The sequence below is a fragment of the Dendropsophus ebraccatus genome, chromosome 7, assembly GCF_027789765.1.
Source record: "Dendropsophus ebraccatus isolate aDenEbr1 chromosome 7, aDenEbr1.pat, whole genome shotgun sequence".
Classification (NCBI taxonomy): domain Eukaryota; kingdom Metazoa; phylum Chordata; class Amphibia; order Anura; family Hylidae; genus Dendropsophus; species Dendropsophus ebraccatus.
Window position 1 is genome coordinate 12,569,511 of NC_091460.1, and position 21,556 is coordinate 12,591,066.

Below are 21,556 nucleotides of genomic sequence, written 5' to 3' on the forward strand. Positions count from 1 at the left end.
ACAGCATGGGAACAGTGCTGAAGGGGCAACTAAGACACATACCTTATTACTCTGTGCCCTGTGCGTAATAGGGGTCTATCAGCAGGTTAAACTCATCTAACCTGCTGTTTGGTCACCTTTAATGCGTTACACAGGTGTTTTAGGCATCCTGGCCACTGTCAGATGCTAGAAATCATGGAAACAATGATATAACAATGTGTGGATAGCCATTTAACACAACCTATGTAATTTTTTGAATAAGGGCCTAGGATCTTATGTTACATGTATTTCTATTATACTTTGTACTTTTTTTTTTTTTTTTTTCAGATAGTGAAAATTGTCAAAAGTGTCCTGAGAATCAATGGCCCAATGGGGAAAAAGATGAATGTCTTCCAAAAATGACAGAGTTTTTCTCATTTGAGCAGGACATAATGGCTGCCGTGTTCTCCTCCATATCTGGACTATTTCTTATCATAACCGTCTCTGTATCCGGGATCTTCATCTCATTCCTGGACTCTCCGATAGTAAAAGCCAATAATCGCAGCATCAGCTTCATTCTTCTTCTCTCCCTGAAGCTGAGTTTATTCTGTGTCTTCCTGTTCATTGGTCGCCCAGATGATATAACCTGCATGCTACGACAAATCTCCACCGGAGTCACCTTCACTGTTGCCGTGTCTTCCATCCTGGCCAAGACCATTATGGTTTCCATCGCTTTCAAAGCCACCAGACCTGGAAGCTCCTGGAGGAAATGGATGGGGGTAAAGCTGCCCAATTCTGTAGTATTGATCTGCTCCTCTCTTCAGCTCCTGAATGGAGTTATTTGGTTGGGGGTTTCTCCTCCATCTCAGGAGCAGGACATGGACTCTTATCCTGGAAAGATCATCATTCAGTGTAATGAAGGTTTTGTTGGGGCATTTTATTTCATGTTGGGGTATTTGGGGTTTCTGGCAGCGGTGAGTTTTGTTCTGGCCTTTATGGTGAGGACATTACCTGATATCTATAATGAAGCCAAGTACATCACCTTCAGCATGCTGGTGTTCTGCAGTGTGTGGGTCTGCGCCATCCCAGCCTATCTGAGCAGTAAGGGGAAGGACATGGTCATGGTGGAGATATTTGCTATATTGGCTTCAGAGATTGGGATTCTGAGCTGTATATTCTTCCCTAAATGCTACAATATTATTAGGAGACCGGAGATGAACAGTAGGAGGCAGTTCCTGGAGAAACAATAGTCCATGGACTTTAGGGCTTTCATATTGTTATACTGTACAAAAAATAAATCATAAAAAGCAGAATCCACAATACTTTATTTGATTATTACTTGATTACTTGTTGCAATAGGGAGGCTAGTCCAGCCTTAGTAGAAATGAATATATATATATATATATATATATATATATATATATCTATCAGTGGCGTAGCTACAATGAAGGCAGGGAAGGCGACTGCTATGGGGCCCCTGCAGGAAGGGGGCCCGAGGAAGCCTGCCCTGCCTTCATGATAGGTACTGACATCGGACCAATGTACCCCCAGGTGTCCAGTGGAAGAGGGACCCCCACTGCACTGTTCAGCCCCCTCACTGTAATGCCGGGTGAGCGGGCTGAACAGAGGAGCAGGACCTGCCAGACGGCACAGGAGAGGGATGAAGGACCTTTGGGTCACATGACCTATGTGAAGAGCAGCCCGGACTACAGGAGGAGGAGGGGGAAGCCTGGGAGCTGTAAGTGCTGTGTATGTGTGTCAGTAAGTGTATGTATCTGTGGGTATATGTATATGTCAGTGTGTGTATATATGTATCTGTGTATATATTTATATGTCAGTATGTGTATGTATCTGTGGCTATATATATATATGTGTGTGTGTATGTCAGCAATGTCTGTAGCACTGGTGTATATGTGTGTGTTTGTGTATGTCAGTAGTGTCTCAAGTGATTGACATGTTTGCTCCCAAAGATGTTCTGCAGCAGCTTCTATTAATGCTGGGCCCTAATAAAAGAACCCACCACTAATATCTGCTGCATTTTCTTTTATTTCTGGTTCAGTATTTCTTATTACACTGAGATGATTTCCCTGTGTCCAGTCTATTCATGGTGTATACATCTGTACTAGTGTAATCACATTACAGCGTATATATGTGTGTATGTCAGTGGTGTATCTGTATGTACGTTAATGGTGCCTGTGTGTGTATATGTGCGTCATTGTGTGTTTGGCAGTGGGGGGTGGGGGTGGGGGTAGGGGAGCGTACAGGCTTCATGGGGCCCCATACAGTTTTTGCTATGGGGCCCCATGAATCCTAGCTACGCCCCTGATATATATATATATATATATATATATATATATATATATATATACTACCGTTCAAAAGTTTGGGGTCACCCAAACAATTTAGTGTTTTCCATGAAAAGTCACACTTATTCACCACAGTATGTTGTGAAATGAATAGAAAATAGAGTCAAGACATTGACAAGGTTAGAAATAATGATTTGTATGTGAAATAACATTGTTCTTCCATCACACTTTGCTTCCGTCCCTGAATCCTCCTTTTGCAGCAATTCCAGCATTGCACACCTTTGGCATTCTAGCTATTAATCTGTTTGGGGTAAGCTGGAGAAATTGCCCCCCACACTTCTAGAAGCAGCTCCCACAAGTTGGATTGGTTGGATGGGCACTTCTGGCGTACCATACGGTCCAGCTGCTCCCACAACAGCTCAATGGGGTGGTGATCTGGTGACTGCGCTGGCCACTCCATTACCTATGATAGAATACCAGCTGCTGCTTCTGCTGGAAATAGTTCTTGCACAATTTGGAGGTGTGTTTAGGGTCATTGTCCTGTTGTAGGATGAAATTGGCTCCAACCAAGCGCTGTCCACTGGGTATGGCATGGCGGTGCAGAGTGATAGCCTTCCTTATTCAGAATCCCTTTTACCCTGTACAAATCTCCCACCTTACCAGCACCAACCCCAGACCATCACATGACCTCCACCATGTATAACAGATGGCGTCAGGCATTCATTCAGCATCTTCTCATTTGTTCTGCGTCTCACATTCTTCTTTGTGATCCAAACACCTCAAACTTGGATTCACCCGTCCACAACACTTTTTTCCAGTCTTCCTCTGTCCAATGTCTGTGTTATTTTATTGGCCAGTCTCCCGCAGTCTCCCTCTTCACTGTAGATGTTGACACTGGTGTTTTGCGGGTACTATTTAATGAAGATGCCAGTTGGGAACTGTTAAATACGATGTGTATACGTTGGAAATAGATACATAAGTGTACACAGCACTATTGACGATTCCATGACGTATGTAGGGTGGTGATGCCAGTACACAGCACGATAACTATACATCCATAACTGGAAACAAGTTATGCTGATGCATAGAGAAAGAGTTTAATATTTGTTATGGTCATATATGTGCAGACACACACACTCAATTATAATAAACACACCCACACATGACAGTGAGTCATGAACCCTATATAAGATGGTAGTCACCAAGATGGAGGTAGGTTGGATCAGGGCTGTGAGCCCTATGTCACAAGAAGGATCCAGAGCCTTCAAGGAGAAGGTTGTGTCGCATGAGGAATCCATGATGGAAGCGTGAAGGAAGGAATGTCATCCAGGATGCTTGAGTGAAGCAACAGCTGCCTGAAGCTCGTGACAATTTGTGAGACAAACCCTTCACTTCAAAGGACTCTCATATGAACTATGGACACTAGACACTAAGGGTTGTAAGACATTTATCTGATATTCTTTTCTATTCAATTCTGTAACTTTCACTACTTTTAAAAAAGAAGCAATAAATCTCCATTTTATAAAGAAACCTCTCTAATGTCATCCTACTGCGGCGAGCCATAAACTACAGGTGCTAATGCCATTTTCTACAGGAACCTGTGAGGCGTCTGTTTCTCAAACTAGAGACTCTAATGTGCTTATCTTCTTGCTTAGTTGTGCAACGCAGCCTCCCACTACTTTTTCTACTCTGGTTAGAGCCTGTTTGTGCTGTCCTCTAAAGGGAGTAGTACACATCGTTGTAGGAAATCTTCAATTTCTTAGCAATTTCTTGCATGGAATAGCCTTCATTTCTAAGAACAAGAATAGACTGTCGAGTTTCAGATGAAAGTTCTCTTTTTCTGGCCATTTTGAGCATTTAATTGACCCTACAAATGTGATGCTCCAGAAACACAATCTGCTCAAAGGAAGGTCAGTTTTGTAGCTTCTGTAACGAGCTAGACTGTTTTGCTCGACATGATTGCACAAGGGTTTTCTAATCATCAATTAGCCTTCTGAGCCAATGACATTGTACCATTAGAACACTGGAGTGATAGTTGCTGGAAATGGGCCTCTATACACCTATGTAGATATTGCACCAAAAAACAGACATTTGCAGCTAGAATAGTCATTTACCACATTAGCAATGTATAGAGTGTATTTGTTTAAAGTTAGGACTAGTTTAAAGTTATCTTCATTGAAAAGTACAGTGCTTTTCCTTCAAAAATAAGGACATTTCAATGTGACCCCAAACTTTTGAACATTAGTATATATATATATATATATATATATATATATATATATATATATATAAAATTTATATCATAAAAATGAAAGTCTGTCTGTCTGTCCGTCTGTCCCCTATAGACTTCCAAACGCCTGAACCGTTTGACCCCAAATTTAGCCCACAGATACTTTTGGTGCCCGGGAAGGTTAAAGCGAAGGTCCTGTCCCCGCCAGATGTACAGGAGTGGAGGGGGAGGGGGAAGAGCGCCCCATAGAAATGAATGGGAAAATCTCCACACTGCACACACAGGTGATATAATTAGCCGAAGCACTTAAGCAGAAACGGCAGTTGGGAGCCTTAGCAACCAATACAATTACTGCTCTCATTTTCACAGGGAGCAATGGTTGCTAGGGCAGCTGCCTCACAACATCCACAGAAATAATTGTAGACCCCCTACTCCATCTATACAGTACATGTATACAGGACCCCCTACTCCATCTATACAGTACAGGTATACAGGGCCCCCTACTCCATCTATACAGTACATGCATACAGGACTCCATACTCCATCTATACAGTACATGTATACAAGACCCCCTACAGGGCAGTATACAGGGCAGTATTACCAGATGCTGCTGCCCTAAGCTCTAAACCTGAAGATGCCCCATCCTCACTCAGCAATTATCATCAGGATAGGTAGATTGGTAGGTAATAGCTCCAGATGTTACATTTAACACCGCCACACCAGACCTGACCAATGCCACCACACTGTGACTGGATAACACTGCCATACCACACCTGACCAATACCGCCATACTGTGACTGGATAACACCACTATACCAGACCTGACCAATACCGCCATACTGTGACTGAAAAACACCACTATACCAGACCTGACTAATACCGCCATACTGTGACTGGATAACACAGCCACACCAGACCTGACCAATACCGCCATACTGTGACTGGATAACACTGGCATGCCGGACCTGACCAATACCGCCACACTGTGACTGGATAACACCACCACACCAGACCTGACCAATACCGCCATACTGTGACTGGATAACAATGCCATACCAGACCTGGCCAATACCGCCATACTGTGACTGGATAACACTGCCACACCAGACCTGACCAATACCGCCATACTGTGACTGGAATACGTGCCAAGATTTCAAAGAGATTCCCCGCTCTGCCTCCGTTTGAAGCCCCACCTTCCCATAGACTCAATAATATTCACCCTTAAATTCAGCCGTCTGCCGAAAGAATTGACATGTCAGATACACTAGGAATCAAGAAGTTCATTCAGCAACAAGGTGTTCTCCAATCCAAACTACTTTGTTGCATAAAAACGCAATCCTTCTATAACAAACAATGCATTTCGGGTGTGCGTAACCCTTAATCATGGTATAGAGACATAAAGCCAACATCCTTTAAAAACCCTTTTTAAGCCTAATTAAGGGTTAAGCGTACAAGAGATGCTTTGGTTTTGACATATGGATCATGTTTTAATGCAATAAAGAGGTTTGGATTGGAGAACACCTTGTTGCTGAACCCACATTTTGAGAAATACTATGTTGCCCAGTTTTAAATTACATTCAGACATCCATTGGAAAATTTGCTGCTCACTGAAGAACAGAAATTGGTCCGTGCAATGGCATCTCTCATCCGTGTAAGATCATCTCATGTAAGATGGGAGCACTTTAGCTTACACGTATGAAATGAAGAATTGGAAATTTCCATTAAGAAAAGCACATTACAATGGTTAATCATTGCCATTGGTGTGCAAACCTTTGACCCAGTGTGCCATAAAGGACATATACTGTCCATGGCTATAGGATATGTTTATGGTGGTGTGCACTTTGTTACGCAGTGTCAACTGCAAGTAACCGGAATGTCAAGCCTTTGTATTGAGCAAAAAAAATGTGACTTAGTTATGAAAAGTAGGCTGGGGTTGGCAGAACAGATTTATTCCCACTTGACACGTGGATAAGTGAAAGACAGGAGGCACATTTATTATGCGGTTTATTTTATCGCTACCAGGACTTTAAAGGGGTACTCCAGTGTAAAAAAAAAAATAATAATTATATATATATATATATATATATATATATATATATATATATAGTTTTCAAATCAACTGGTGTCAGAAAGTTATACAGATTTGTAAATTACTTCTAGATTATTTAATTATCTCCAGCCTTTCAGTACTTATGAGCTGCTAAATGTCCTCCAGAAAGTGGTGTATACATTTAAGTCTGACACAGTGCTCTCTGCTGCCACCTCTGTCCATGTCAGGAACTTTCATGAACAGTAGCAAATCCCCAAAGCAAACCACTCATTCTTTGGACAGCTTCTGTTAGAGACAGGATTGGCAGCAGAGAGCACTGTCTAAGACTGGCAATAATACATCACTTCCTGTAGGACACAGACCAGCTGATAAGTATTGGAACACTTAAAGGGGAACTATCAGCAGGTTAGACAAATCTAACCAGCTGATAGTCTCCTAATGGGCACGAGGCACTGAGGAGGAAGGTATGTCTTTTACCTTCCACCTCAGTGACATTCCCTGCTGTTGGCAGTTTAATCCATGGTCCAGAGAACCATTAGAAGCACTGCCTTGCCCCCACATCGCCAATCGGGCCTGCCTGCTCCATTAATTATCATGAGAAGAAATGGGTCGGCTCAGCGCTATCGGGGTGGGGCAGTGCTCCTAATGGTGCTCCGGATTAAGGATTAAACTGCTAATAGCATGGGAACGGAACAAAGTGGGATGGTAAAATACTCCTTGGTGCCCCGTGTGCAATAGAAGCTATCAGCAGGTTAGATCTGGCAAAACTGTTGATAGTACCCCTTTGTAATTCCCCACAAGTTATTTACAAATCTGTATAACTTTCTGGTACCAGTTGATTTGAAAACTATTATTTTTACTGGAGTACCTCTTTGAATGTGTATCTCAGTGCTGTGCCTGAGACTGAACAATAACAAGTTTTTTGGTGATAGCAACGAAATAAACATTTCTCATGCAAAGAGCAATAGAGGACATGGTTTAAATTGCCATTTGGACACAGGCATGTGGTCACAGTGACCAAAAATCCACAACCAATATATTACTAAAGGATAGGACTGATTCAAACATTGAAAACTCAGCTGCATTTAGTCACCGAGCAAAAGGCTCCATAGGTCTGTAGTGGAATCTCTATCTCTGTACTTAAGATCTCACTGGTCCTAACAATGACATGTGCATTATCTGCTGCCAAGCATACTCTGTTCATGAGCTGCCATTTTTTTAATTTTCTGCTTATTGACAATATAGATGGAAATCTGTCAGTACACAGTGGGAGGGCAGGACATGAATAGTCATGAATACTGAAGCCTATACAATGCACCCACAGGACACTTGCATCCCACAGCTTAAAAATCAATGGCTTTAACAGGAAGCATTGTTATTTAGAAAGCACTGGACTCTAGCGGCCACATGTATCATCCTGAGAACGGATGATTTTCGGCGGAAAGTGCCGATTTGCGTATTTTTTTATACGCAAATGGCCGATTTGCGAATAAAATATTCGCAAATCGGCACTTTCCGCCGAGTACGCCAGGGGGGCGGAAAGGGGGCGTGTAGTGGGCGGAACGGAGGGCGCGGACTCAGAGTCTGCGCAATTTATAATACGTTCCGCCCAAATATACGCCGAAAACCTACTCCAGTCCTCAGCTGGCGTAGGTTTTCGGCCGTGCGCACCGACACGCACGGGATTTATGTAGAGGCAATCCGCCTCTACATAAATCTCTGTAGCGCCGGAGCTGCGGGGGCATTTTTAAGTCCGGCGTAAAAAACGCCGGACTTAATAAATGCCCCCCTAGGACTTTAAGGTTACAATTCTCTGCTGCCCTTAGATATCCCCCCAAAATTGCTTCACTATCGCATTCTTAGTCTTGCAATGTCCATCTAAGCTGTATGTCGAAGTTCAATGTATTTATTCATATATATACACCAATGAGGGAAAACCTTGTATAGAACAATCTGTGTGAAGCATTTTGGATCAGGGAAAGGATATTTATGTTCTTAGAATTCATCACAAGCTTTTGCTACATTACACGGCAGATGATGGAATACTTACTCAGAGCAAAACCGTTTAGGTTCATGTTCCTGGCCCACATGCTTATAAACAATATGTTGGACTGCAACATGTACAGAGAATATCCCTCCAATGAAGATGTCTCCTTCTCCACAATATTCATATTCAAATAAATAGGGGGAGATTTTAAGCCTACATCCAGAATTCTGAGCATCAGGTTTAAGAATCCGAGTAAAATAAACAAAGCAGAAGAAACAATGAACAAAAACACAGATTGTAAAGTTCCTAAATAGACCCATCGTCCGATCTAACATCTCTCAGCAGGGCCGGACTATCCATAGGGCAACTCTGGCAAATGCCAGAGGAGCCGGCCCCTTTGTGGGGCGGTCCGGCCCAGTTCATGCCCGGCTATATCCTCTGTCAACGTTGCACTCTCTGCTATGCAACATAATTACCACCAGACAGAGGCATATGTTGGTCCCGTCTTTGGCCCCCCTACTGTGATGTGCCTACATCCCCTCCGGCTCCAATGCTTTCCTCACATCCCCAGCGATGGCTTTACGCCCTCTTGTCCCAAGCGCCGCCCCGCCCCTGATCCTGTTCCCGGCAGCCACCATTTACTGATTCCCGCCTGTCCTGTCACAAGCAGCAGGTAGTGAGGAGCAGAGCTGCCGAGTTTGTACAGAGAAAGCAGCATAGGAGCAACAGGTAGTAAAAGTATAAAAGGAAAAGTACTGTAATGTAAGCTTGAAAGCTTCCAATCTAAGTGTGGAAGCTTCTAATATAATATAAATGTGGAAGCTTCTAATATAATATAAATGTGGAAGCTTCTAATATAAATGTAGAAGCTTCTAATATAATCTAAGTGTGGAAGCTTCTAATATAATATAAATGTGGAAGCTTCTAATATAATATAAATGTGGAAGCTTCTAATATAATATAAGTGTGGAAGCTTCTAATATAATATAAGTGTGGAAGCTTCTAATATAATATAAGTGTGGAAGCTTCTAATATAATATAAGTGTGGAAGCTTCTAATATAATATAAGTGTGGAAGCCTCTAATATAATATAAGTGTGGAAGCTTCTAATATAAATGTAGAAGCTTCTAATATAATCTAAGTGTGGAAGCTTCTAATATAATATAAATGTGGAAGCTTCTAATATAATATAAATGTGGAAGCTTCTAATAGAATATAAATGTGGAAGCTTCTAATATAATATAAATGTGGAAGCTTCTAATATAATATAAATGTGGAAGCTTCTAATATAATATAAATGTGGAAGCTTCTAATAGAATATAAATGTGGAAGCTTCTAATATAATATAAGTGTGGAAGCTTCTAATATAATATAAGTGTGGAAGCTTCTAATATAATATAAATGTGGAAGCTTCTAATCTACACTACCATTCAAAAGTTTGGGGTCACATTGAAATTTCCTTATTATTGAAGGAAAAACACTGTACTTTTCAATGAAGATAACTTTAAACTAGTCCCAACTTTAAACAAATCCACTCTATACATTGCTAATGTGGTAAATGACTATTCTAGCTGCAAATGTCTGGTTTTTGGTGCAATATCTACATAGGTGTATAGAGGCCCATGTCCAGCAACTATCACTCCAGTGTTCTAATGGTACAATGTGTTTGCTCATTGGCTCAGAAGGCTAATTGATGATTAGAAAACCCTTGTGCAATCATGTTCACACATCTGAAAACAGTCTAGCTTGTTACAGAAGCTACAAAACTGACCTTCCTTTGAGCAGATTGAGTTTCTGGAGCATCACATTTGTGGGGTCAATTAAACGCTCAAAATGGCCAGAAAAAAAGAACTTTCATCTGAAAGTCGACAGTCTATTCTTATGCTGCGTTTACACGGAACGATAATTCGCCCGATCGTACGATTAACGATGTCGGAGTAACATTTTTTTTTTCATAACGATCAGTGTTTAGATGGTACGATATATTGTATGGAAAATTCGTTTTGTGATCGTTTTGCGATCACTTAAGCTTATCTGGCACATAGGATGATATGCGAATTTTTTGCGAACGATGATTTTAGAACATGCTGTAAGATGAAAATGAATGATTTCTCGTTCGTCGTTTGATCGTTCGCAGCATTTACATGTACGATTATCGTTCAAATTCGATCGTTATCGTGCGAATTCACACGATAATCGTTCCGTGTAAACGCAGCATTATTCTTAGAAATGAAGGCTATTCAATGCGAGAAATTGCTAAGAAATTTAAGATTTCCTACAACGGTGTGTACTACTCCCTTCAGAGGACAGCACAAACAGGCTCTAACCAGAGTAGAAAAAGAAGTGGGAGGCCGCGTTGCACAACTAAGCAAGAAGATAAGCACATTAGAGTCTCTAGTTTGAGAAACAGACGCCTCACAGGTCCCCAACTGGCATCTTCATTAAATAGTACCCGCAAAACACCAGTGTCACCATCTACAGTGAAGAGGCGGCTGCGGGATTTTGGGCTTCAGGGCAGAGTGGCAAAGAAAAAGCCATATCTGAGACTGGCCAATAAAAGAAAAAGATTAAGATGGGCAAAAGACCACAGACATTGGACAGAGGAAGACTGGAAAAAAGTGTTGTGGACGATGGATGAATCCAAGTTTGAGGTGTTTGGATCACAAAGAAGAACGTTTGTGAGACGCAGAACAAATGAAAAGATGCTGGAAGAATGCCTGACGCCATCTGTTAAGCATGGTGGAGGTCATGTGATGGTCTGGGGTTGGTGCTGGTAAGGTGGGAGATTTGTACAGGGTAAAAGGGATTCTGAATAAGGAAGGCTATCACTCTGCACCGCCATGCCATACCTAGTGGACAGCGCTTGATTGGAGCCAATTTCATCCTACAACAGGACAATGACCCTAAACACCTCCAAATTGTGCAAGAACTATTTACAGCAGAAGCAGCAGCTGGTATTCTATCATAGGTAATGGAGTGGCCAGCGCAGTCACCAGGTCACCACCCCATTGAGCTGTTGTGGGAGCAGCTGGACCGTATGGTACGCCAGAAGTGCCCATCCAACCAATCCAACTTGTGGGAGCTGCTTCTAGAAGCGTGGGGGGCAATTTCTCCAGCTTACCCCAACAGATTAATAGCTAGAATGCCAAAGGTGTGCAATGCTGGAATTGCTGCAAAAGGAGGATTCTGGGACGGAAGCAAAGTGTGATGGAAGAACAATGTTATTTCACATACAAATCATTATTTCTAACCTTGTCAATGTCTTGTCTCTATTTTCTATTCATTTCACAATGTATGGTGGTGAAGAAGTGTGACTTTTCTTGGAAAACACAAAATTGTTTAGGTGACCCCAAACTTTTGAACGGTAGTGTAAGTGTGGAAGCTTCTAATATAATATAAGTGAGGAAGCTTCTAATATAGGTGTGGAAGCTGGGCCCCTAGGGTTAAAAAAGTAAGATTAAAATGTAAAGTTATGAACTACACCTTCCAGCATGCCGTGACAGTTATAAACCTTCAGGAACAGAAGTATGTATTTTATTGTGAGAACTACAACTCCCAACAGTTCATGAAGGACTATAGTCCCTAAGGACTGGACCAATTTCGATTTGCGCTTTCGTTTTTTCCTCCTTGTGCATAAAAGGCCATAGCACTTGCATTTTTCCACCTAGAGACCCACATGAGCCCTTATTTTTTGCGTCACTAATTGTACTTTGCAATGACGGGCTGAATTTTTGCATAAAGTACACTGCGAAACCAGAAAAAAATTAAATGCGTGATGAAATTGAAAAAAAAAAAAGCATTTTTTTTTATTTGGGGAGGTTTCGTGTTTATGCCGTTCACCCTGGGGTAAAACCGACTTGTTATCCATGTTCCTTAGGTTAGTACGATTACAACAATATGTAACTTGTATAACTTTTATTTTTTTTTATGGCTTTTAAAAAATTAAAACTTTTTTTTTAAAAATATATGTTCCTTAAAATCGCTCCATTCCCAGGCTTATAGCGCTTTTATCCTTTGGTCTATGGGGCTGTGTCAGGTGAGATTTTTTTTTAGCCATGATCTGTACTCTCTATCGGTACCTTGATTGCGCATATGCGAGTTTTTGATCGCTTTTTATTACAATTTTTCTGGATTTGAGTGGGCCTGTGTACTTTGAAATGCCAGGGCCGATTTTCAGTCCCAGTCCGGCCCTGTCTCTCAGTGACAGCAGCCCAGGCTCTCCATGATGTAGTGTGTTCTTCTATTACTGGGATAGAAATAAAATTTTACCATTCTCATATGTATTTTCTAAAATCTCATACAAATAAAATCATTGTAAACTACATAATGAAATTCATCAGTATCAGGTCACATTGTTAAATAAAGGGGTCATTGAAAAACCTAAAAACTAACTACTCGTAGTCCAATAATGGGAATAAACCAGATAATTTATATTTCTATAATGTGAAAATATTAGTACTATCTTAGATCATTCTGCTACTATGCACTCAGTGGCCCAGATTTAGGCTATGTTCACACAACGTATGTGTTGTTGAAATCACGGCCGTTGCAACAACGGCCGTGATTTATACAGCACACACCTTGTATATGAAAGCATAGGATCCCGGCCAGAGTGTATACACATGGTATACACTCCGGCCTGGATCCCTAGCGGTGTTGCAAAAAACTGACATGTCAGTTTTCTGCGGCAGCTATTCATTGAAAACTCTGTCGGTTCACACAATGGATCGTGCGTCTCCAGCCTCACGCTTCATTGTGAACAGCGGGGAATTCAAATGCGGGCGCACACTGATGCGGCACTAAAGATCATCCGACCGGTACTGGCCGGTACTGGTACATGCAATCATGAAGGTAGTAAGGGAGAGATATTGAAGCAGGGAAAGTGAGAATTTAGCTGATTGTAGGCAGGCAAGACCCCAAAAGTCCTTTATAGTGCAATAATTATACACAGCACAGCATTTATCTAGGGATAATCAGCAAATCAATGGCTACCAGCACATCAGCTCATTCTCACAGACAGGCAAGCAGCTGCTGCTCAATGTGAATAGGCTGCAGTGTTTATACTTCCTCCTTCAATTTATGTGTAGCAGGTAGTTGAGTGGATAGATTTTTGAGTAGGGACAGTGAGGATTTTAGAAGATTGTAGGCAGGAGAGACCATAAAAGCACTTATCAGGGCTACTACACAGACAGCATATAGCTGCTTTCTCCATTAAGAGTGCATAGACTGTCTAGCAGAATATCAGATAGTGACACAGAGAGGCAGTCACACAGCTTATAATTATCTTGCCTAGACTTGTGTCTTGCATAGACCTGTGTCCTAGATATTAATTGTCGCAGTAGTTGATTGCCCTCTGCGCCTCATTAAAAGCAGTAAAACACCTGGCACCTAATGCCTGTTGGCACACGTTAATGTTGTGATGTAGTATATACGCCTGTGTAGGCATAATTAAACAAAAAAAATAAATAAAGATTTGCAGGAAATTTTTTTTGCGCACTATGCCTTATTAAAATCAGAAAAAAAACACCTAGCAACTGTCGCCATATATTGTTTTTGGAGTGTATGGTTGATAGGCTACGATAGTGGCGTAATACTGCGACAACTGTCTTAGTTGCATTCCAGAGGTGTGTGCATCAATTTTTGAGGTGTCATTGTGGACTTGGAAACCTTAATTAGACCATTTGGAGGTCACCAAGAAACAAGCATTTTTCTCCCTTAGACTTTCATGGGGTTCCATATTCAATCAAATCAAATTTCACAACTCTCGAATATTTCATTACTCTCTAATCTTTAGTCATTTTTATCACTTCCCGCCCAGTTTTACTTCTGCCTTTTGATCATAAGAAATACCAAACTCCCAGACTTAATTACAAGCATTGATGCAAAGATTTATAGGAATCCAGATGTATGCAATGGATAAATTGCTGTAAGTTATTTAGTTAAACATATAATTATGAAGTAAAGCTTCTCTTTACCTAGTTACATAATTATTATAGATAATAAGGTTGAAAAAAGTCAAGAGTCCATCAAGTTCAACCTCCAGAAACCCTAATGTGTGTATCCAGAGGAAGGCAAAAACCCTTATGAGGCAGATGACAACTGCCCCATCACAGGGAGAAAATTCCTTCCCGACTCCAAAATGGCAAACTTTGAAGGTGAAATTAAGGGTTCACTGGGATCTGTATATATGAAAGACAGGGGCATAGGCAAATCAAATTCTGACATATACATCCAGTATACTTTTTTTTATTGTGTATTTGATGTGGCATGCCTGATACACCCTAGCAGATCACTACAGCTACCTAGCACCTGGCAATAACACAATTCCCAGCGATAGCCAGCTTGTGCAACTGCAGCTTTTGTCGGGACGCTTATGGTCTTTGGTTGGTCCTACTCTGAAAATAAGCCCTAGACCCTTTTTCTGAGAAAAAATAAAAAATAAAATAATAAATCCTGTCTTATTTTTTAGAAAGACATGGTAGTAAACAAAACTATATATTATTGCATAGTCTGGTTATAATGATTTAATTTGATTTATTTATTTGTACGGTGTAGCAATATAAGATGATAAAGCCATGAAGTCCATGGACTATTGTTTCTCCAGGAACTGCCTCCTACTGGTCATCTCCGGCCTCCTAATAATATTGTAGCATTTCGGGAAGAATATACAGCTCAGAATCCCAATCTCTGAAGCCAATATAGCAAATATCTCCACCATGACCATGTTCTTCCCCTTACTGCTCAGATAGGCTGGGATGGCGCAGATCCACACACTGCAGAACACCAGCATGCTGAAGGTGATGTACTTGGCTTCATTATAGATATCAGGTAATGTCCTCACCATAAAGGCCAGAACAAAACTCACCGCTGCCAGAAACCCCAAATACCCCAACATGAAATAAAATGCCCCAACAGAACCTTCATTACACTGAATGATGATCTTTCCAGGATAAGAGTCCATGTCCTGCTCCTGAGATGGAGGAGAAACCCCCAACCAAATAACTCCATTCAGGAGCTGAAGAGAGGAGCAGATCAATACTACAGAATTGGGCAGCTTTACCCCCATCCATTTCCTCCAGGGGCTTCCAGGTCTGGTGGCTTTGAAAGCGATGGAAACCATAATGGTCTTGGCCAGGATGGAAGACACGGCAACAGTGAAGGTGACTCCGGTGGAGATTTGTCGTAGCATGCAGGTAATATCATCTGGGCGACCAATGAACAGGAAGACACAGAATAAACTCAGCTTCAGGGAGAGAAGAAGAATGAAGCTGATGCTGCGATTATTGGCTTTTACTATCGGAGAGTCCAGGAATGAGATGAAGATCCCGGATACAGAGACGGTTATGATAAGAAATAGTCCAGATATGGTGGAAAACACGGCAGCCATTGTGTCCGCATCATAGGATAAAATATCTTCTATTTTTGGAAAACATTCATCTTTTTCCTTATTCGGCCATTGGTCATGAGGACACTTGTGACAACTTTCACTACCTAAAAATAGAATATATTGTAAGCTTAATAACAAGATCTTGGTGGTACATTGTCCCTGCCCTTCTCAGTCAGTTACTGGCCTCCTCTGTGTCACACGCCAGGCAGTGGATGACTGGACAGTACTTGCACACAAGTCAGAAGGAACAAAAAAGTGGCTGTGATGAGCAATTGATAGATTAAAAAAGACAATATTGCAGTGTACCGCTACTTGTGTTACTTTTTACTCCAAAATGTACTGTAGTTTGAAACAGGGAGGATCGCTTGTTAAGGGAGAAAATGTAGACAAGTTCTTGATTGCTGGATTTGCTTTATTGTTGTCTTTTTCTATACATGTCTTTGGCAAATAAAAAAATATGTTTGGAAAAGAAATACTCTATACATGTTACACGGAGGAGATACTTACCTGATACATTGGATATATGTCCCTCTGGACACGGAAGACAATCATGGCAGCAGGAGTGATAGCTTTCCTTTGGAGATCGCCGAGTTCCTGGAAAACAAACTTCAGAACATAAACCTATTGGCATCTAGGGAAGAAAATGATATATATAGTTATTAGTTTTTTCCCAGTTGTATTTTTTGGAAAAGTTTTTCTCTTTAAGGTTTCCCATTTAGTATTTCAGTATACTAAGAATTTTATTTATTTCCTTTTTATCAAAATTTTTTAGTCAACTATAGTTGAGAAAACCTTTGTAACTCTTTGCTGAACAGTTGAATTTAATTGTCACTATGAGCATATTTTTCAAGATTAAAAGGCTCTAAAATTATCCCTAATCTGAAGGACCAACAATGTGCATTATGATCGATGGACGTTGTATGTAAAACACCAACAACCAACAGTGTTATAGGGAAAAATACAAACAATCTTTTATTGCATCGAAGAAGAGTTAGGTAAAATACATACATAACTACAGATCCCAGAAACTCTGGTTCACTCCCCAGCTCAGTGCACAGTAGTATGGTTCAGTCCCCAGCTCAGTGCACAGTAGCATGGTATACCCCCCAGCTCAGTGCACAGTAACATAGTTCACTCCCCAGCTCAGTGCACAGTAGCATGGTTCTGTCCCCAGCTCAGTGCACAGTAGCATGGATCACTCCTCAGCTCAGTGCACAGCAGCATGGATCACTCCCCAGCTCAGTGCACAGTAGCATGGATCACTCCTCAGCTCAGTGCACAGTAGCATGGTTCTGTCCCCAGCTCGGTGCACAGTATCATGGTTCTGTCCCCAGCTCAGTGCACATTAGTATGGTTTTCTCCTCTGCTCAGTGCACAGTAGCATGGTATACCCCCCAGCTCAGTGCACAGAAGCATGGTTCTGTCCCCAGCTCGGTGCACAGTAGCATGGTTCACTCCCCAGCTCGGTGCACAGTAGCATGGTTCACTCCCCAGCTCGGTGCACAGTAGCATGGTTCACTCCCCAGCTCAGTGCACAGAAGCATGGTTCTGTCCCCAGCTCAGTGCACAGTAGCATGGTTCACTCCCCAGCTCGGTGCACAGTAGCATGGTTCACTCCCCAGCTCGGTGCACAGTAGCATGGTTCACTCCCCAGCTCAGTGCACAGTAGCATGGTTCACTCCCCCGCTCAGTGCACAGTATCATGGTTCTGTCCCCAGCTCAGTGCACAGTAACATGGTTTACTCCCCAGCTCAGTGCACAGTAGCATGGTTCTGTCCCCAGCTCAGTGCACAGTATCATGGTTCTGTCCCCAGCTCAGTGCACAGTAACATGGTTCACTCCCCAGCTCAGTGCACAGTAGCATGGTTCACTCCCCAGCTCAGTGCACAGTAGTATGGTTCTGTCCCTGGCTCAGTGCACAGTAACATGGTTTACTCCTCAGCTCAGTGCACAGTAGCATGGTATACCCCCCCAGCTCAGGGCACAGTAGCTTGGTATACCCCCCAGCTCAGTGCACAGTAGCATGGTTCACTCCCCAGCTCGGTGCACAGTAGCATGGTTCACTCCCCAGCTCCTTGTCCAGTAACATGGTTCTCTCCCCAGCTCGGTGCACAGTAGTATGGTTCTGTCCCCAGCTCAGAGCACATTAGTATGGTTTTCTCCTCTGCTCAGTGCACAGTCCAGCTGATCACAGGAAATAAGCTCCATAGAGAATAATGTAGCCCGTCTCCCATAATCAGTTGCACTGTAAGGGCTGTATTTCATGGCCTGATCACTAATGTAAGGGAGCGCTGATCTGCTAGATTGGCGCTTGCTTCCTGAGCCCATATACAGCTCGATAACTGTGCAGCAAGGGCTGTGTGTGTGACAACTGTACCACCAATACTGCCCTGATGGCGCCCTGGGCTGGCGTGTCTCCTATGCAGCCTATTGCACCAGCCGCATAAAGAAGGAGGACATCATTATGCACAGAGTTCCAGGTAACCCCGTTACCCCAAATACACTGGGCATCAGCCTCCCCGTAATATACCTAGCAGTCCTTTATACATGTGCACAAAGGAGAGCAGCCCAGGAGCTCTATGCACAGTGACTTTCTCCCTCTCGGCTGCATAGGAGACATGGTGGCCACCTACAGAGGAAGGATGTCACTGTGCACGGAGCTGTGGGGCTGCTCTCCTACTTCTGCGTGCACATGAATGGACTCTTGGGCTGCTGGGTGTATTGGGGGATGCTGCTGCCCAGTTTATTGGGGATGACGAGGTGACCTAGAGCTCTGTGCACAGTGACGTTCTCCCTCACAGAGAGGGAGGACATCACTGTGCATGGAGCTCCAGGTCATCCCGTCACCTTTCTCAGAAGGCCCATCTGTGCATCTCATTTAACCCCTTCCCCCTGGGCTGAGTACACTGTGTGTTGGGCCCAGCGAGAAAGGGCTAAGCTGGATTCAAAACATCCCCACTTAAACCAACTCTGTACCCACAATTTGACCCCCCACAAACCACTTGTACCGTCAGATAGCTGCTTTAAATCCAAGATCTGTCCTGGGGTCCGTTCGGCAGGTGATGCAGTTATTGACCTAAAAAAACAACTTTTAAACTTTCAGCCCTGTGTCAAATTGGCGTGGCCTAGAGCAGTGTTTCTCAACCTTTTCAAGCCAAGTACCCCCATGCGACGAGATGCTCCAGCCGAGTACCCTCAAGCACGCAATCCATTATAAACATTGCCTTAGGGTAGATTCACATGCACTTTTCACAGCGAAATCCGCTGTGACACTCTGTACTGTTATGGCCACTGCCTATTTAGTTAGCTGCCGGGCCTGAACAGCTTATGGTTACCAGCCCGCACCCCTATCTGCTTCTTAGTCTTGCGGGTCATTGACAGCACGCTCATTCAATCAGTGGCTGCAGCAGGACACCATACTGAGCAGCCCATGAGAGCCATGAGCCAGAGAAGCAGGCGGGTGCACAGGCAGGTAATGATATGCCCCTTTCAGCAAGGTATGCCCCTGAAACCAGATATATCCCCTGCAGCCAAATACATCCTTTCCAGTCATATACACCCCTTTCAGCTAGATATGCCTCTTGCACCAGGTATGTTTCATGGAGCCGTATGTGCCCACTGGAGTCAGCTATGCCCCTTGCAGCCAGCGATGCTGTCTGCAGCTAGGTATGCTCCCTGCAGTCATGCATGTTTCTAGATGCCAGGTATGTCCCCTGTAGGTGGATATCTCCTCCAGCCGGATTTGTTCCCTGAAGCCAGATCTGTCCCATGGAGCTGGACATGCCCCCCTGCAGCCAGATACCTCCCCCTTTGTAGCCACATACCCCCCCATGCAGCCATATAAGTCCCCCCATGTAGTCAGATATCTCCCCATGTTGTCAAGATACATCCTTCTATGCAGCCAGATACCTCCTCCCCCAATGTAGACAGATACATTCCCCGTGTAGCTAGATACCTCCTCATTGCAGCCAAATATGTCCTCATGTAGTCAGATACCTCCCCATGTTTTCTTCTCCATGTGGCCCAGACCACCATGATGATTTCTTGCAGCTACAATTCATTTCTTGCCAGAGAAACTGCCAGACAAACATCTTAGGCTCCTGACTTTTCCTTTAGCTTCCTTCCCTTTTTCCTACTTATAGGTTCCCATACAGTAGTAATTCTGCTGTTTGGTATCATCCGCAATAAAGTGACTAGGTGTGTGGGTTGCCCCCATATGTAGGATCCCCCATACAGTAGTAATGCCTCCTGCTGTGCCCCCATATAGTAATAATACCCCCTACGTTGCCGCCATATAGTAATAATGCCCCCTGCTATGCCCTCACCTGCTATGTCCCCATAGTAAATGCCCCTCTGCCCTGCCGTGCCCCCATAATACTGCCCGCTGTGCCCCATAGCAAAGCCCACCATTCCACTCCCCCCACTCAAACACAAAAAAAGTCATACTCACCTAATCTGGGCATGGAGCGGGTCTTCCTCTCTTCTCTAGCCTCTGAGCCACAGGAAAAATCAAGTCCAAGCACGGCGCTGCAGAGTGAGGACAGAGGGGGCAGAGAAGGAAAGAGGGGGAGAGAGGAAGTGAAGGGGCAGAGGAAGAGAGAGGAGGTAAAGGGGGTAGTAAAGAGGAGGTAATGGGGGAAAGAAGGAGAGAGGGGGTAAGGGGGAGAGGAAGAGAGAGGAGTTGAGGGGGAGAAGAAGAGGGAGGAGGTAAAGGGGGAGAGAGGATGTAAAGGGGGAGATGAAGAGAAAAGAGGTTAAGGGGGTGAGGGGGGAGAGGAGAGAAAGAGGAGGTGATGGGGAGAGGGGGCAGAGAGGAGGTGGAGGGGACAGAGAGGAGGTGATGGGAGAGAGAGGAGGTGATGGGGGAGAGAGGAGGTGATGGGGGAGAGGAGGTGAGGGGGAGAGAGGAGGAGGGAAAGAAGAGGTGATGGGGGAGAGAGGAGGTAAAGGGGGTAAGAGGGAGAGAGGAGTGAAATAGGAGGTGATGGTGGAGAGGACACGAGAGGGGTGAGGGGGATAGGAAGAGAGATAGAAGGTAGAGGAGGTGATGGGGATGAGAGAGGGGAGTAGAGAGGGGTGAGGGTGAAGAGAGGGAAGGTAAAGGGGGGGAAAGAGGAGGTCATGAAGGAGAGGAGGAGAGAGGGGGCAGAGAGGAGGTGGAGGGGGCAGAGAGGAGGTGATGGCAGAGAGGAGGTGGAGGTGGCAGAGAGGAGGTGATGGGAGAGAGGAGGTGGAGGGGGCAGAGAGGAGGTGATGGGAGAGAGGAGGTGGAGGGGGCAGAGAGGAGGTGATGGGAGAGAGGAGGTGGAGGGGGCAGAGAGGAGGTGATGGGAGAGAGGAGGTGGAGGAGGCAGAGAGAAGGTGATGGCAGAGAGGAGGTGGAGGGGGCAGAGAGGAGGTGATGGCAGAGAGGAGGTGGAGGGGGCAGAGCGGAGGTGATGGCAGAGAGGAGGTGGAGGGGGCAGAGAGGAGGTGATGGGAGAGAGGAGGTGGAGGGGCAGAGAGGGGGTGGAGGGGGCAGAGAGGAGGTGGAGGGGGCAGAGAGGAGGTGATGGCAGAGAGGAGGTGATGGCAGAGAGGAGGTGTAGGGGCAGAGAGGAGGTGATGGCAGAGAGGAGGTGTAGGGGCAGAGAGGAGG

The 21,556-nt window shown here is 43.9% G+C and overlaps 1 protein-coding gene across 1 annotated transcript; it reads right to left on the reverse strand.

Moving 5' to 3' along the window:
* Window positions 1–15,120: 15,120 nt before the first annotated feature.
* LOC138796441 (vomeronasal type-2 receptor 26-like) lies at window positions 15,121–15,918 on the reverse strand. Its single transcript, XM_069976044.1, has one exon. The coding sequence runs from the start codon at window positions 15,916–15,918 to the stop codon at window positions 15,121–15,123; it is 798 nt and encodes a 265-aa protein (XP_069832145.1).
* Window positions 15,919–21,556: the final 5,638 nt, after the last annotated feature.